Source organism: Mirounga leonina, unplaced genomic scaffold (genome assembly GCF_011800145.1).
Source record: "Mirounga leonina isolate KUSES-001 unplaced genomic scaffold, KU_Mleo_1.0 Mir_129, whole genome shotgun sequence".
Classification (NCBI taxonomy): Eukaryota; Metazoa; Chordata; class Mammalia; order Carnivora; family Phocidae; genus Mirounga; species Mirounga leonina.
The window spans coordinates 19,144,467-19,163,088 of NW_023270323.1; the positions used below are offsets into that span (position 1 = coordinate 19,144,467).

Here is an 18,622-nt window from a genome sequence, read left to right on the forward strand (position 1 = left end):
TGTGCTTAGGGCTAAAGACTTTGAGATGGGGAGATAATCTGGATAATCCAGGGGCCAATCTAATCACACAAGTCCTTGAAAGCAGAGAAACTTTCCCCTTTCCCACCTACATTTGAAAGAGATGGAAAGAGACAGAAGAAATTCGAGCATGAAAGGGAACCTGCCATTCCTGGCTTTGAAGATGGAGGAAGGTGGCCACAAGCCCAGGAATGTCGGTAGCCTCTCAAAAGTGGGAATAGAGAAGAAACAGATTTTCCCCTAGAGCTTCTAGAGAGGAAGGAAGCCCTGCTGACACCTTGATTTTAGCCCAGTGAGATCCATGACAGACTTGACTTACAGAACTGCAAGATAACAAACTTCTAATGTTTTAAACCACAAAGTTTGTGGTAATTTGTTAACAGAAAACTAATATAGGTCCTATAAAATTTATGTGAAAGAAACAGATGACAGTAAAATAAATTTTTAAAAAAGAAACTCAAAATCCAATCCAATGTATAATTCCATTCTCACTTTTTAGCCCTCAATGAATCCTTATTACCACAACTAACAGCATCCTCTCAGCTAATAAGCAATTCAACAGAATAGCAGATAATGACAATGCTCATTTTTAATGGGACACAGGTGTCCTTCTGGACTGATGACAAGTCTAAGCAGGTGTCCAAGTGGATGGATGCAACATGCCTCAATAGCTACTTTGGAAGTACTCCACAAAATTCCAAATCTTCCAAACTGGAGAAATCACATTTTTATTTTATATTTAGTAAAAGAATAGGGAGGCCAATAAAAGAAGGAGCCTAAAGAGCATGTTTTAGTAAAATACTCTCCATCTAAAAGAAACAAAACAAATAAATGTCCTAGCTGTAACCTACAGACTTACTTTACATAAATGCTGATTTCACCACAAAATTTTTTATCATGGCCGAACCTGTCCATTTAAATTGCAATTAATATCAAATTTCCCAGGGACTGAAACATGATTTTTAAATTCAAAAATACATACAACACCCAATAGAAGTCTGATACATAGAGTGCATTGAGTATACAGCAATTTGTTTATTTATACTCTGGTCCTTGCTTCACAAAATATTTGAGCTGATTCAGTAAAAATATTTTTAAGTTACAAATGGAACACTGTTTTAAAGAAAAAAAAAAGCATAATGTCATTATAGCAGAGATCAAATAGGACTCTAAAAAAACCACTTTCTTCCGAAATTAAAAAAAAGCACAACTGAACAAAATCTGTCAATAATTAATTTAACAGACCCACTGCCAGTTTTCCATGACCCTCCAAAAAATGTATATCTTTATTCATTAGAATCATATCCAGAAGACCTCTGTTGTTCATGCAATTATGTAAGGCCCTATCAGGAGAGCTTAAATACTTTGATTCTTGGGGACTAAAAATAAATCATACTTAAAAAAGGTTTTTGCCAAGGTGAGGGAAAAATGCCTGGCAGTCTGAATCAAAGAGAATTTAGCTGCAGTTACCTGGGTACCTAAACCACATAGATTAAATGAGTAATAATAGATTATACTCAGTGATGCCTGGGTGGCTAAGTCAGTTAAGCGTCTGTCTTCAGCTCAGGTCATGATCCCAGGGTTCTGGGATCGAGCCCCACATCGGGCTACCTGCTCCGCGGGAAGCCTGCTTCTCCCTCTCCCACTCCTCCTGCTTGTGTTCCCTCTCTCGCTGTGTCTCTCTCTGTCAAATAAATGAAATCTTTAAAAAAAAGAAAGAGATTACACTCAGGTAGTAACTCTCCCCCTGCCTCATTTGTCCCTTAACTCTAAAAGCATGAAAGGAAAAATAATTCCATGGTCATACTCAAATAAAACAAACAAACAAACAAAATTCAGTGCTATAATAAAGCTCACTTCAAGACCTTTGAAGATCTGTGACCCCAGAGATCCAAGTCCCTTCAAGGCTGAAAAACCCTTTACATTGAGGAATTGGGGGATGGAAGTTGGGGGGCATGGTGATACACAACTTCTGTCAAACTAAACAGAACTAAAGAGAAAACGCCTAGGGCATGTAATTATTAATGGAATGCAAACATCTGGACAACTCATTTCTCAGTATAATCATGTAAATAAATTCATTAATATCTCTGACCCTGGTTTATTCATGAAACTAAATGAAGAAGTTCTGCTTATGCTTACAATGTGAAAGCCAAAAGAATAAAACCCAGTCAATAATACAAATAAATGAAAATTAAAAAATAAAAACTGGAAAGAGTATTAACAACTAGAGAGCGGATAAAATCACAACTTTTCTTGAATGCATCACAAAGCTGAGATCACAGGTCAGCCAAGTAGCCTTAAATCCAAGAAGAATCAGCCCACATTCCCTTCTACCACTCCACATGCATACTCAGGACACTCTCACCTGTAGCAGAGTATAAGAGGAAGGCAAACAGGTAAGAATGTTAGGGCTACTAGAAAGCCCCTGGGACATTCAAACACAATGGGAATTCATACTCAATTTGTAGGCTCTTTCCACAGACCTCCACCAGATGCTCCTGGGAAAGACGGGAGCAGACCAGGAGACTAGAAAGCCTCCCTAAAGAGTACAGGTACAGAGATTAGCCACTGCTGCCAGAAAGGCATGTAACCCTGAAACCATGTAGGGCACAGGTAATCACCCATGTGTATAGGGAAAAGAAAGAAGAAAAAAACCAAAAACTTCTACCCTTGGGGGTAGGTCAGGAAACAGTCCGGAGCACAGTATCCTCTACAGTACAGTAAAGCTGGGGGGAAGGGCCTGGACACTCTGGCAAAGACCGGCAGTAGATAAATACCATGGGGAGAAGGGATAGAAATACTAAGAAAACCCCATCCCGAAGGTCCAGCCACACTGCGCCCACTTAAGATAAAGTCTGGTTTGGAAAACAGAGGATCCCTCCTGCACCCATCTCCAGACTAGCAAGCACTAATAAGCAACAGCAATCTATACTAGGGAAGGAGCCAGAGTATAGAGACCTCCCCCTCTGAGGCACAGCTGCCTGCATTGGCAAGGCAGAAAACAGAGCATAAAACGGGAACACTGAGAAAAACCTTCCAAGCAACCCAGCCCCCATCCTACGCACAAGGTAAAGTACAGAAATTTGAAGCTGGTGGTAACCATAGCAACAACAAAACCAAAACCTAGCTCGACTTCTGACTGGACTGATTCAACACAGTGACAACAGGCATGTGCATTCCCGGGCATAAATACTAGGTACTTTGGCTTCAACTGTTCTACACAAGATGTTTAGCAGTCAATAAAAAATTCTGAGATACATGAAGAAGAAAAAGAACCTATTATCAACAAAGAAACAGAACCGGGGCGCCTGGGTGGCTCAGTTGGTTAAGCGACTGCCTTCGGCTCAGGTCATGATCCTGGAGTCCCGGGATCGAGTCCCACATCGGGCTCCCTGCTCGGCAGGGAGTCTGCTTCTCCCTCTGACCCTCCTCCCTCTCATGCTCTCTGTCTCTCATTCTCTCTGTCTCAAATAAATAAATATCTTTAAAAAAACAAAAAACAAAAAACAAAGAAACAGAACCAAAGTCAGAGATGATCAAAGTGGCCTTTTTTATCAGGGATCTGCCACTCGCAAACCATGAGTACATGCACATACATGGACCAACGAAGAGATTCAAAATGACAAGAGAGAAGAGAGAAGCAAGCACAAGCCTCTCCACCCTGTCTCAGATCCTGATAAAAAAAATTTTCTTTTGCCATACAAAAACGATTTTTTAGTGTATTATAAAGTCAGTACATTAAAAAATTAAAACCACAGGGGCACCTGGGTGGCACAGTGGGTTAAGCGTCCAACTCTTGGTTTCAGCTCAGGTTGTGATCTCAGAATCATGAGATCAAGCGCCACATCAGGCTCTGTGCTCATCAAGGAGTCTGCTTGGGATTCTCTCTCCCCTGTCCCTCTGCCCCTCCCCCCAGCATGCATGCATGCTTGGGCACCCTCTCTCTCAAACAAATAAATAAAAAATCTTAAAAAAAATAACCACAACTTCTCATCAAGCTACTGAATAACTCTCATTGTCAGACATGAAAAAAAAATTAAAACTTGATGATACTATTTATTACCTATCAAATTGGCAAAGTTCAAAAATTTTAACTATACTATATATGGAAAAGTAGACATTCTAATACAATATACTGGTAAGGCCATAAATTAGCAATATCTCTATGAAGGCAATTTAGTATTACCTATTACCTATCAAAATTATAAATGCACACATCTTTTGATTCAAAAATTCTATTTCTCAGAGTTTATACTACAAATACATTCATAATCTTTGACAAGGTCTATGTACATGATTATTCACTTATAATAGCAAAAGATTGAGAAGATAAATGTGTGCCATAGGGGGAAACAGGGAAGTGGTTAAATAAATTATTGTATATTCACACAATGAAATATTATATGCGTGTTCATTACGGCATTATTTACAATAGCCAAAACATGGAAACAACCTAAATGTCCATTGACAAATGAATGGATAAAGAAAATATGGTACATATACACAATGAAATAGTATTCAGCCATAAAAAAGAATGAAATCTTGCCATCTGAGACAACATGGATGGACCTTAAAGGCATTATGCTAAGTGAAATAAGTCAGAGAATAACAAATGCCATATGATCTCACTTATACGTGAAATATTAAAAAAAAAAAAAAAATCTCACAGATGCAGGGAACAGATTGGTGGTTACCAGAGAGAGGCAGTAAGTGGTCAAAAGTACAAAATTCCAGTTATAAAATAAATAATCACGGGGATGTAATGTATAGCATGGTGACTATTATTAATAATACTGTACTGTTGGGGCGCCTGGGTGGCTCAGTTGTTAAGCGTGTGCCTTCGGTTCAGGTTATGATCCAGGGTCCTGGGATCGAGTCCCACATCGGGCTCCCCGCTCAGCGGGGAGCCTGCTTCTCCCTCTCCCTCTGCCTGCCATTCTGCCTACTTGTGCTCTCTCTATCTCTCAGTCAAATAAATAAAATCTTTAAAAAAATAAAAAAATTTGGGGCGCCTGGGTGGCTCAGTTGGTTGGGCAACTGCCTTCGGCTCAGGTCATGATCCTGGAGTCCCAGGATCGAGTCCCACATCAGGCTCCCTGCTCAGCAGGGAGTCTGGTTCTCCCTCTGACCCTCCTCCCTCTCATGCTCTTTTCTCTCATTCTCTCTCTCGCAAATAAATAAAATCTTAAAAAAAAAAAAAAAAATTTAAAAAATTTAAAATAAATAAAACTGTACTGTCTATCTGAAAGTTACTAAGAAAGTAAGTCTTCAAAAATTCTCATCACAAGAAAAGAAATTGTAGCTTTGTATAGTGATAGATATTAACCAGATTTACCGTGGTGAGCATTTCCCAAAACATACAAATACTGAATCATTATGTTGTACAACTGACACTAATGTTATATTTCAATTATATCTCAATAAAAAAAATAACTAGACAGCTCCATCTGAAACAATCTCCAAGATATATTAAGTTAAAAGCAAGCAAGCAAGACGTAGAACAGGATATACAGTTAAATAAGAAACAACAATTCTGACACTAAATGTGTGGATTTTTTTCCCACACCAACCAATTATCTGATATAAGCCAGGTATCCAACAATGGAAGACAGTTCTGATACTATCTACCTGAATAGATCCCACAAGTTAAGGACTCAGTTCCGTAAGACTACCTCCACCTCAGATGCCAATCACAATTCAAGGCCTCTGGTATTTCTGACCAACTGGCTATAAATCAAGGGATCCTATGACCCCCTCCACAGACTTCATAATTTCCTAGAATAACTCACAGAACTCAGAGAAACACTTTTTTAACATTTACCAGTTTATTATATAATAGAAGATATGATAAAGGATACAGATAAATAGGTGGACAGGGCAAGGTCCAGAAGAATCTGGAGTACAAGAGTTTCTGTTCCCGTTGGGTCTGGGTGCACCACCCTTTGGGCAAATGTATATGTTCACCAATCCAGAAACTTTTGGAACCTCATAATACAGGGATTTTTATGGAGGCATGATTGATTATGAATTCAATCTCTAGCTTCTCTGGATGACAGGTGGGGCTGAAAGCTTCTAATCATGGCTTGGTCTTTCTGGTGACCAGCCTCCATCTAGGAGCCCCAAGAGTTCCTTATTAGAACAAAAGATGCAAAAAAAAAAAAGAACAAAAGATGCTCCTATCACCCAGAAAATTACAAGGGTTTTAGGAGCTCTGTATCAGAAACTGGGTCAAAGACCAAATATTAGAATAATAGATGCTCCTAGCATCCCTATCACTCAGAAGATTACAGGAATTTTAGGAGCTCTGTATCAGGAACTGGAGGCAGAGACCAATATAAATATTTATTATGTCACAAAGTCCTAGCTCCAACAATTACTACCTCTGTGAACCTAGGCAAGTTACATAATCTTTCAACGCCATGCTTTTCAACTCAAAAAAGAACATGCTAACAACAGCTTCCACATAAAGTAGCTGCGGAACCTAAATCAGCCATTGAATGTCAGTGTTCAATAAATGTTAAGTATAGTATACTATAAGTCATATTTTCCTTTACAACTACAAAGGGTCAAAAAAGCAGAGATGTTTAACTTTCACAACTGTATGTCCCTGTACATCTTTATGGGACAAAAGCATAATGTTTTTTAATCAAAATTTTAAATGAAAACAAACAAAATTAATAAAAAAAATACTTACTTTGTAGCAGCAGCAAAATGTCTGCTGGGCACCTGAACATATACAGAACAAGGATAAAGAGGTGTCTGATAAGCCATCTTGGAAAGACCATGCTTTTGATGATGTATCAAGACTTGAAAGGAAAAAAAACATGTAAAATATTAATATTAACCATTACATCCATAATTTTTACATTCTTTTTTTTTTTTAAAGATTTTATTTATTTATTTGAGAGAGAGAGCACATGAGAGGGGGGAGGGTCAGAGGGAGAAGCAGACTCCCCGCCGAGCAGGGAGCCCGATGCGGGACTCGATCCAGGGACTCCAGGATCATGACCTGAGCCGAAGGCAGTCGCTCAACCAACTGAGCCACCCAGGCGCCCTAATTTTTACATTCTTAATCAATGTTTTTCAAAACAAAAATAGTCAGTATTTTCGGAGTCTCAACCATTCTTTAAAAAGTGTAGTATTAGGGGTGCCTGGGTGGCCCAGTCAGTTGTGTCCAACTCTTGGTTTCAGCTCAGGTCATGATCTCAGGATCGCGGGATCAAGTCCAGTGTTGGGCTCGGTGCTCAGTGTGGAGTCTGCTTCGGATTCTCTCCCTGCCTCCCTCTGCCCCTCCTGCTTGTGCTCTTTCTCTCTCAAATAAATAAATAAATAAATCTTAAAAACAAAAAAACTAAGAGTAGAAACTGCAATTCTTGAAACTAAAGCCAATCAAACATCTAACTGAATAATTCTGCCTTCATTTACTTTTTTGTTTTAGATTTTATTTTTAAGTAATCTCTACACCCAACGTGGGGCTTGAACTTACAACCCCGAGATCGAAAGTCACATGCTCTACGAACTGAGCATGTCAGGCACCCCTGTCTTCACTTATTTTTAACTTAATCCAGTTCAGGCTCAACAGAGTATGTTAGCTCTACTATTATGTAATATGTATATGTATCCTGAATTTCTTTTTAATAATTTAAATTTTAGGGGTGCCTGGGTGGCTCAGTCGTTAAACGTCTGCCTTCAGCTCACGTCATGATCCCGGGGTCCTGGGATCGAGTCCCGCATCAGGCTCCCTGCTCAGCAGGAGGCCTGCTTTTCCCTCTCCCACTCCCCCTGCTTGTGTTCTCGCTCTCACTGTGTCTCTCTCTGTCAAATAAATAAATAAATAACAATAATTTTAAAAATTTAAATTTTCTTTATTTACATAATAAACATATATGCTATACATTCATAGAGTTGCCTATGGTACTTCTGAAGAATAACAGCAAAGTGGAGGGAATTGCCTTACCAGGTATCAACTTGTTATGAAGCTATGGTAATTAAGACACTTGGCTATTGGCACAAGTAGAGAAAGACAAACTAATAAAGCAAAGAGAGCCCAGCAACAAACCCATACACATGCGGATATTGGAAATATGACAAATGCTATTACAAATCACTATGCGAATAATTCAATTAAGTGGTGTTAAGGAAAGGGATTATCCATACGGAAAAGAGTATATTTAGATCCCTATCTCACACCACACACACACTCAAACATCAAATCTAGGTGGACTAAGGATTTACATTTGAATGGCAAAACTAAAGACTTTTAGAATGCAGGAAAATATCTTTTTGACGTTTGGGAGGGAATAATTTCACAAACAAAACCCAAAAGCACTAGCCAAAAAGTGACTTATTAGTGTTAAGAACATCTGTTTATTAAAGAAAGTGAAAGACAAGCCAAAAACTGGAAGAACAGGGGCGCCTGGGTGGCTCAGGTGTTAAGCGTCTGCCTTAGGCTCAGGTCATGATCCCAGGTCCTGGGATCAAGCCCCACATCAGGCTCCCTGCTCAGTGAGAAGCCTGCTTCTCCCTCTCCTGCTCCCCCTGCTTGTGTTCCCTCTCTGGCTGTCTCTCTCTCTGTCAAATAAAAAAAAAAAAAAACTGGAAGAACAGAATAGCAACCTATATAACAAAGGATTAGTATCCAGAATATGTAAGATCAACCCAATTAAAAAGTAAATGAAAGAGGGGCACCTGGGTGGCTGAGTCGTTAAGCGTCTGCCTTTGGCTCAGGTCATGATCCCAGGGTCCTGGGATCAAGCCCTGCATCAGCCTGCTTCTCCCTCTCCCACTCCCCCCTGCTTGTGTTCCCTCTCTTGATGTGTCTCTGTCAAATAAATAAATAAAATCTTAAAAAAAATAAAAAATAAAAATAAAAAATAAATGAAAGAGATAAACAAGTTTCTAATTTAAGAGGAAACATAAATGATACATGAATGTAGGGGAAAATGCACAATCTCATTAGTAATCACGTAAATATTAATTTAAACCACAATAAAATATCATTCCACCTTGCTATTTAAAGAGTGGTCAGTTGGCCTGTAAATTAAAATTACATCAGCATGTAAATCAACCACATTACTATGTATATTATTTACTGCAGCTGACAATATTTTTTTTCACAAGACTTCTTCAGTAAAGCAAGCAGGCTTTGATTAAATTGTGGACAGGTAACAGTTTCTAGATGTGATCATTTAAGTAGCAATGTTTTACATACATCAGATTGGTAACTTTTTTTAAAAAGTCTGGGATTGCTGAAAATGTTAAGTAAGGGTAAATTTTACACATAGTAGACAAGAGTATGAATCGGAATACCACTTTGGAAAACAATATGGCATAATTCAATGAGGTGGGCATACACATATCAATGATGCAGTTATTCCACTTCTGGGAATATGCCCTAGAGGAACTCCTGCACATGTGTACTAAGAGACATGCACAAAAATAACAACATCATAACATCAGGAGACTTCTGGGGAAAATGGCAAAGTAAGAGGACCATAAGCTCACCTCATCCTGGGGACACAACTAGGTAACAGCCAATTCAGTATAAATAACCCAGAAAATGACCCAAAGGCTGGCAGAACAGACTCCACAACTAAATGTAGAGAAGAGGCCACTTTGAAGAAGGTAGGAAGGACAGAGATGTGGCTGGGAGCTAAATGGACCTGCAGGACTGTCCATAGAAGGGAGGAACACCATGGGCACAGAGAGGAGAGAGAAACAGACCCTCACACCAGGAAGCCCACACAGGGAAGACCAATCCCCATCACATCTGGCTTTGAAAACCAGAGGAGCTGAATTTCAGGAGTTCTTAACAATCAGCAAGGCTTAACATCTGGAAGTTTAAAAATCAGCAGGCTTATGGGAGAGACGGGAGTGAGAGACAGGAGGGAGCCAGGAGTGAGAAACAGGGAGCCAGGAGGGCAAGAGAAACTGAGTCCCCACCCTTAAAGAAACAGCAAAACAAACAGCCCCCATGCAGATACAGCACAAGAGCAGCAGTTTGAAAAATGCCTGGGGTGTACAAGAGGGAGATTTGTTTATACCAATCTCAGAGCATGTGCTGGAGAGGCAGGGATCTTTGGGAGACCTCTCCAGGAACAAAATTACTAGCAGGTACCATTCTCATGACTCACCCCCAGCATAAACACACTATTATCTTTGGCAACCAGTGCAGCACCAACACCTGCTACCTAACTTGCTAACAGTGCACTCTCCCTGACCCTGCCGCCATCCCCACGCCCACCCCCTCACCCCCGTTTTCCAGCTGACATGCCCCCTCCAGCCAGGCCTCTGATCCAGGTCTCCTCTCACAACAGACCCACGTAAACCTTGCTAACACCATGCATCCCAACCCAGAGCACTTCTGTAGATCTGCCCCCTCCAACACAACCTGCCTCAGTCTCCCAGGCTGGAGGTCCAGTCCTGTCAGCTTGGACCTTGCTGGCACCAAGCACCCTGCCTCCACATTCACCTGCAGTTAGGTGCTCCTGCATCTCTGGCAAATGCCTGGTCTGACTCAACTTAAGCCCAAGGTGTCCCCAGACCAGTCCACTAACAACACAGGGACCAAACCCTGCCCACAATAGGCAAAGAGAGCCACTGCAGATGACTGGACTGAAGGCAAACATGGCTCAGCCACAACAACAGGGCACATGCAACACTCACAGGAGACACGCCTGAAGTGCCAGATTCCGATGAACAGGGGACAATGCTCAGTTGGTTAAGCAGTTGCCTTCAGCTCAGGTCATGATCCTGGGGTCCCGGGATCGAGTCCCGCATTGGGCTCCCTGCTCAGCGGGGAGTCTGCTTCTCCCTCTGCCCCTCTGCCCCTCACCCTGCTTGTGCTCACTGTTTCTCTCTCTCTCTCTGACAAATAAATAAATAAAATCTTTTAAAATAATTAATTAATTAAAAAGACAGACACATGCAGGTTGAAAGTGAAGGGATGGAAAAGCATTTATCATGTAAATGAAAGTGAAAGGAAAGCCATGGTAGCAATACTTATAATGGACAAAATTGACTTTAAAATAAAGACTGTAACAAGAGAAAAAGAAGGACACCATATAATCACAAGGGGAAAAACAAAACAAGAAGATATAACAATTGTAAATATTTATGCACCCAACATGGGATCACCCAATATATAAAGCAGCTAATAACAAACATAAAGGGAATAATCCATAGTAACACAATAATACTAGGAGATTTTAACACCCCACTTATATCAATGGATAGATCATCCAAACAGAAAATCAACAAAGAAACAGTAGCTTTGAATGACACACTGGACAAGATGTATCTAACAGATATATTCAGAACAGAACAGAATAATATACCTTCTTCCCAAGCGCACATGGAACATTCTACAGAACAGATCATATATTAAGTCACAAAACAAGTCTCACTCAACACTATGAAACTAGAAATCAACCACAAGAAAATAATCTGGAAAAAACAAAAATACGTGAAGGTTAAATAACATGCTACTAAACAATGAATGGGTCGCCAAGAAATCAAACAGGAAATCAAAGAATACATGCAAATGAAAATGAAAACGCAGTGGTCAAAATCTTTGGGAGGCAGCAAAAGCTATTCTAAGAGGAAAGTTCATAGCAGGTTTATCCCAAGAAGCAAGAAAAATCTCAAATAAACAACCTAACCACACACCTAAAGGAGCTAGAAAAAGGACAAACAAAACCCCAAACCAGTAGAAGGAAGGAAATAATAAAAACTAGAGCAGAAATAAATGAAACTAAAAACAAACAAACAAACAATAGAACAGATCAATGAAACCAAGAACTGGTTCTTTGAAAAGACCAATGAAATTGATAAACCTTAAGCCAGTCTCATCAAAAGAGAGAGAGACAGCGAGAGAGAGACTCAAACAAAATCAGAAATGAGGAGAAATAACAACTGACCCCACAGAAATAGAAAACATTATAAGAGAATATTATGAAAAATTATACGCCAACCAATTGGACAGCCTGGAAAAAATAGGTAAATTCCTAGAAACATATAATCTACCAAGACTGCAGAAAGAAACAGAAAATGAACAGATCGATTACCAGCAATGAAAGTGAATCAGTAATCAAAAGTCCAAACAACAAGCAAAAATCCAGGACCAGATGGCTTCACAGATAAATTCTACCAAACATTTAAAGAAGAGTTACCTATTCTTATCAAACTATTCCAAAAAATATAAAAGGAAGGAAAGCTTCCAAATTCATTTATTGAGGCCAGCATTACCCTGATGCTGAAACAAGAAAAAGACACTACAAAGAAAGAGAACTAAAGGTCAGTATCTCTAAACATAGACTCAAAAATCCTCAACAAAAATATCAGTAAACTGCATCCAATAATACATTAAAAAACTCATTTACCACAATCAAGTGGGGTTTATTCCTGTGATGCAAGGGTGGTTCAATATTCTCAAATTAATCAATGTGATACATCACATAAATAAGAAAGAATAAAAAACACAGTATCATTTCAATAAATGCAGAAAAAGGATTTGACAAAGTACGACAGCCCTTCAAGATAAAAACCCTCAACAAAGTAGGTTTAGAAGGAACATACCTCAACATAATAAATGCCATATATGAAAAACCCAAAGCTAACATGATCCTCAATGAGGAAAAACAGAGCTTTTCCCCTAAGATCAGGAACAAGACAAGGATGTTCACTCTCATGACCTTTATTCAACATAGTACTAGAAGTCATGGCCACAGAAATCAGACAACAGTAAGAAATAAAAGGATCCGGGGCGCCTGGGTGGCTCAGTTGGTTAAGTGGCTGACTTCGGCTCAGGTCATGATCCCAGGGTCCTGGGATGGAGTCCCACATCGGGCTCCCGGCTCAGCGGGAGGCCTGCTTCTCCCTCTCCCACTCCCCCTGCTTGTGTTCCTGCTCTCGCTGTCTCTGTCTCTGTCAAATAAATAAATAAAATCTTTAAAAAAAAAAAAAAAAAGAAATAAAAGGATCCAAATCAGTAAGGAAGAAGTCATACTTTCATTATTTGCAGATAAAATGATACTATATAAAGAAAAGAAGAAAGGCTCCACTAAAAACCTACTATAACTGCTAAATGAATTCAGTAAGGTTGCAGGACACAAATCAATATACAGAAATCCACTGCATTTCTTTACATTAATAAGGACATAGCAGAAAGAGAAATTAAGAAAGCAATCCCATTTACAACTGCACCAAAAATAATAAAATACAAAGGAATAAACTTAACCTAGGAGATGAAAGACATGTACTCTGAAAACAATAAAACACTGAAGAAAGAAATTGAAGATGAGACAAACAAAGGAAAGATATTCCATGCTTATGGTTTGGGAGAATATCGTTAAAATGTCCATACTAGGGCGCCTGGGTGGCTCAGTTGGTTAAGCAACTGCCTTCGGCTCAGGTCATGATCCTGGAGTCCCTGGATCAAGTCCCACATCAGGCTCCCTGCTCGGCGGGGAGTCTGCTTCTCCCTCTGACCCTCCTCTCCTCATGCACTCTCTCTCTCATTCTCTCTCTCTCTCTCAAATAAATAAATAAAATCTTTAAAAATAAAATAAAATAAAATGTCCATACTACCCAAAGCAATCTACAGATTTAATGAAATCCCTATCGAAATATCAACAGCATTTTTCACATAACTAGAACAAATAAGCCTAAAATTTGTATGGAACCACAAAAGACCCTGAATAGCCAAAGCAATCTTGAAAAAGAAAAACAAAACTGGAGGTATCACAATCCCAGATTTCAAGATATACTACAAATCCACAGTAATCAAAACAGTATGGTCCTGGCACAAAAAACTGACACATAGATCAATGGAACAGAATAGAAAGCCCAGAAATAAACCCATAATTACATGGTCAATTAGTCTTTGACAAAGGAGGTAAGAATATGCAATGGGGGGCACCTGGGTGGCTCAGTCAGTTAAGCGTCTGCCTTCGGCTCAGGTCATGATCCCAGGGTCCTGGGATCGAGCCCCATATGGGGATCCCAGCTTGGTGGGGAACCTGCTTCTCCCTCTCTCTCTGCCCCTCCCTCCTGCTTGTGCTCTTTCTCTCTCGCTCTCTCGCTCTGCACTCTCTCTCAAATAAAACCTTAAAAAAATAAGAAAGGAGGGCGCCTGGGTGGCTCAGTTGGTTAAGCGACTGCCTTCGGCTCAGGTCATGATCCTGGAGTCCCTGGATCGAGTCCCACGTCGGGCTCCCTGCTCAGCAGGGAGTCTGCCTCTGTCTCTGACCCTCCCCCCTCCCATGCTCTCTATCTCATTCTCTCTCTCAAATAAATCTCTCTCAAATAAATAAAATCTTAAAAAAAAAAAAAAGGCATTTAAAAAAAAAATAAAGGAAAAAAAGAATATGCAATGGAAAAAAGACAATCTCTTCAACAAATGGTGCTGGGAAAACTGGACAGCCACATGCAAAAGAATGAAACTGGACCACTATCTTATACCATACACAAAAATAAATCCAAAATGGATTAAAAACCTAAACGCAAGGGGTGTCTGGGTGGCTCAGTTGGTTTAATGTTCAACTGTTGGTTTCAGCTCAGATCATGATCTCATGGTCGTGGGATTGAGCCCTGCATCAGGCTCCATGCTCAGAGGGGAGTCAGCTTGAGTTTCTTTCTCTCCTCTCCCTCTCCCACTGCCTCTTCCCCTGCTCACACTATCTAAAATAAATAAATAAAACAAAACAAAAAAAACACTAAATGTGAGACTCGAAACCATAAAAATCTTAGCAGATAGAATAGGCAGTAGATTCTCTGACATCAGCTGTAGCAACATTTTTCTAGATATATCTCCTGAGGCAAGAGAAACAAAAGCAAAAACAAACTATTGAGACTACATCAAAATAAAAAGCTTCTGCACAGCAAAAGAAACAACAAAACTAAAAGATGACCTACTGAATGGGAGAAGATATTTTCAAATAACATATCCAATAAAGGGTTAGTATCCAAAATATATAAAGAACTTAAACAACTCTACAACAATAATAATTCAATTAAAAATGGGTAGAAGACATGAACAGACATTTTCCAAAAAAGACATAAAACAGACATATGAAAAGATGCTCAACATCACTCATCATCAGGGAAATGCAAATCAAAACTATAATGAGATAGCAACCCACACCTATCAGAATAGCTAAAATCAACAACACAAGAAAGAAGTGTTGGCAACAATACAAAGACAAAGGAAACCTCGAGCACTACTGGTGAATGTAAACTGGTGTAGGCACCCTGAAGACCGTGCAGAGGTTCCTCAAAAAATAAAAAATAGAAAAAAAATTTAAAATTAGAATTACCATATGATCCACTAATTCCACTACTGGGTATTTACCCAAAGAATATGAAAACACTAATTCGGAAAGATATATACACCCCTATGTTTACTGCTGCATTATTTACAAGAGCCAAATTTTGGAAATAGCCCAAGTATCCATCGATCAATCAATGGATAAAAAAGATGTGGGGTCTGTGTGTGTGTGTATATACATGCAATGAAATATTACTCAGCCATAAAAGAGAATGAAATCTTGACATTTGCAACAACATGGATTGATCTAAAAATTGTAACAGCAAGTGAAACAAGTCAGCCAGATAAAGACAAATACCATATGATTTCACCCATATGTGGAACTTAAGAAACAAAACAAATGAACAAAGAAAAAAAGAGACAAACCAAAAAAAGAAAAAAAAAAAAAAAACAGACTGTTAACTATAGAGAACAAACAGATGGCTACCAGAGGGGAAGTAGGTGGGAGGATGGATGAAATAGGTGAAGGGGATTAAGAGTACCATTATCATGATGAGCATTGAGCAATATTTAGAATTGCTAGATCACTATATTGTACACCTGAAACATTAATATAACACTGTATGTCAACTATACCGGAATTAAAATAAATCATCATCATCATCATCATAACATCTTTGTAATGGTAAAACTGCAGAAAAGAACCCAAACATTTATCTATAGTAGAATGGGTAAACTGTGGTATATTCCTATAATGGAAAGCTAGAGAAGTGTAAAAATGACTAAACTATATGTTATATGGATGAATTTCACAAACATAATTTTGAGCAAAAAAAGTAAGTAGCAGAAGAATTTATTTGGTATTATTTTAAGTTCAAAAACATGCATAACTAATCAATACTGTATGGATATATATTATTTGTATGTATGTGTGTGCATTAAAACTATACATAAAAACAAGGGACGGATAAAATAGAAATTCAGGCAAAGTGTTTACTACTGGGGAAGAAGGAGATGAAAGAAAAAGGCACTTGGGCATTTGAAGAATTGATAATGTTCTATATCTTTAAGATTAATAGTATTCAGAATTTTACATTTTTCTTTATATATGTTATATTCTTTTGCATGCAGAAATACAAGGAAAATGTCCTTATTTAAGAATCACAAAAGAAAACACAAAAATAAAGTCTTCGGGACGCCTGGGCGTCTCAGTTGGTTAAGCATCTGCCTTCGGCTCAGGTCCTGATCCCAGGGTCCTGGGATCGAGTCCCACATCGGGCTCCCCGATCAGCAGGAAGCCTGCTTCTCCCTCTCCCACTCCCCCTGCTTGTATTCCTGCTCTCACTATCTCTCTCTCTGTGTCTGTCTCTGTGTCTCTGTGTTTATTTATAAATAAATAAAATCTTTTTAAAAAAAATAGGGGGGGGGACACCCGGGTGGCTCAGTCAGTTAGGCGACTGCCTTCGGCTCAGGTCATGATCCCAGGGTCCTGGGATCGAACCCCGCATCGGGCTCCCTGCTTGGCAGGAAGCCCGCTTCTCCCTCTCTCACTCCCCTGCTTGTGTTCCTGCTCTCACTGTCTCTCTGACAAATAAATAATCTTAAAAAAAAAAGATTAACATATTTTATTATAGCTAATACCCCAAAATATTATCATTTCAACATGTTATCAACATAACAAATTCAGATATTTTACTTTTTTGGGTACTAAGTCCTCAAAATCTAATGTGTATTTGACATACTCTATTCAGATTAACCACATCTGAAGTGCTCAATAGTGGATAACAATAAAGACAGCACACCCCTAGGCCATTCTAAGGACTAAGAAAAATGGGGAGGCCTTGCAGAGTTTCAAGCACAAGAGTAACATGACTTAGTTCTTAAAGGACTAATTTCATACTCGTTGAAAATACAGTGAAATCCAGGTGAGGAATGGTAACGGCATGCAAGGTAGTTGCTATAGTATAGTGAAAAGTTAGATTTTGGATTTATTTTGAAGGTAAAACCAATCAGATTTGTCAACCATTTAATGTGAAGTGTGGGAAAAAGAGGGGGAGTTGAGGATATTCTGAGGTTTTGGCCCAGACAACTGAAAGGATGAAGTTACCCTGAAATGAGATGGGGAAAACTGCAGGCTATGATGAGTCTGATTTTAGACAAGTGTTAAGTGCTAAAGAGATGAACAAGTGGAGATCTAGAACTGGCAGATGAGTTTAAGAATCTAAAGTCCACAAGAGGTCCCAACTGCAGATACAAATTTGAGAGCCATTACGATATAGAAAATAGTCAAAGCCAGGAGACTTGGATGAAATCACAAGAGGAGTGAATTTATATACAAAAGACATGAAGATGAAAGATGGGATCCTGGCTCCTAAGACATTCCAAGGTAAGAGATTGGGGAGAGGAGGAGCCAGCAAAGTAAATGTGAGAAATGACAGGTGAGATAAAAAGAAAATCAAGAGTCAGGAATCCTAGAAGCCAAGAGAAGAGAACAGTGGCAAGGAGAGAATGATAATCTTCAGTTCTCTTTTTGGTTTATTTGACTTGTCTAACATCATGTTATTTCTGTCATACATGAAGAAAATACCATAAGTCTCTTTTCAGTAAAGATACACTTTTTGGTTTGCTCACTTAGTAGTTATCAGGGTCTGCTGTGATCTCTTGCCACCACTCTTTTAAACAACTATCCCAAACACAGAATCCTCTCTTAACACTAGGCGTTCCTGTAAGAAGCTCAAAGAGAAAACTAAGATGTAGTTTAAAAAAAAAAAAAATCACTGGCCTAGGAGTGAAGCTTCAGTTTTGCCCCTGCCACTTGCTACCACATACTTTAACAGGATCAGTTGATTCCGCCGTAAAATGGGAGTGATGCTGGCTACTGCCTTGGCTACTGCCTCCACCTAAAAAGCTACCTTAATTAAATAACAATACGTATCAGTGCTTCAAAAACACCAAACAAAAATTAAGAGTCTCATGCTCTACCGACTGAGCTAGCCGGGCACATTCAAAAACACCAAACAAAAATTAAAAAGCACTGGGGCGCCTGGGTGGCTCAGTCATTAAGCGTCTGCCTTCGGCTCCGGTCATGATCCCAGGGTCCTGGGATCGAGCCCCGCATAGGGCTCCCCGCTCAGCGGGAAGCCTGCTTCTCCCTCTCCCACTCCCCCTGCTTGTGTTCCCTCTCTCGCTGTGTCTCTCTCTGTCAAATAAATAAAATCTTTAAAAAAAAAAAAAAATTAGGGCGCCTAGGTGGCCCAGTCGGTTAAGCGACTGCCTTTGGCTCAGGTCGTGATCCTGGAGTCCCGGAATCGAGTCCTGCATCGGGCTCCCTGCTCA

General features: G+C 39.4%; 1 protein-coding gene across 5 annotated transcripts in view; it reads right to left on the minus strand.

Moving 5' to 3' along the window:
* Window positions 1-18,622, minus strand: part of MRPL1 (mitochondrial ribosomal protein L1) — an 89,968-nt gene that overhangs the window by 70,303 nt on the left and 1,043 nt on the right. For all 5 annotated transcript variants that reach the window (XM_035004718.1, XM_035004720.1, XM_035004719.1 and 2 more), the window contains exon 2: window positions 6,716-6,827. In XM_035004718.1, the coding sequence (XP_034860609.1) occupies window positions 6,716-6,827 (112 nt within the window). The remainder of the gene's footprint in view (window positions 1-6,715; window positions 6,828-18,622) is intronic.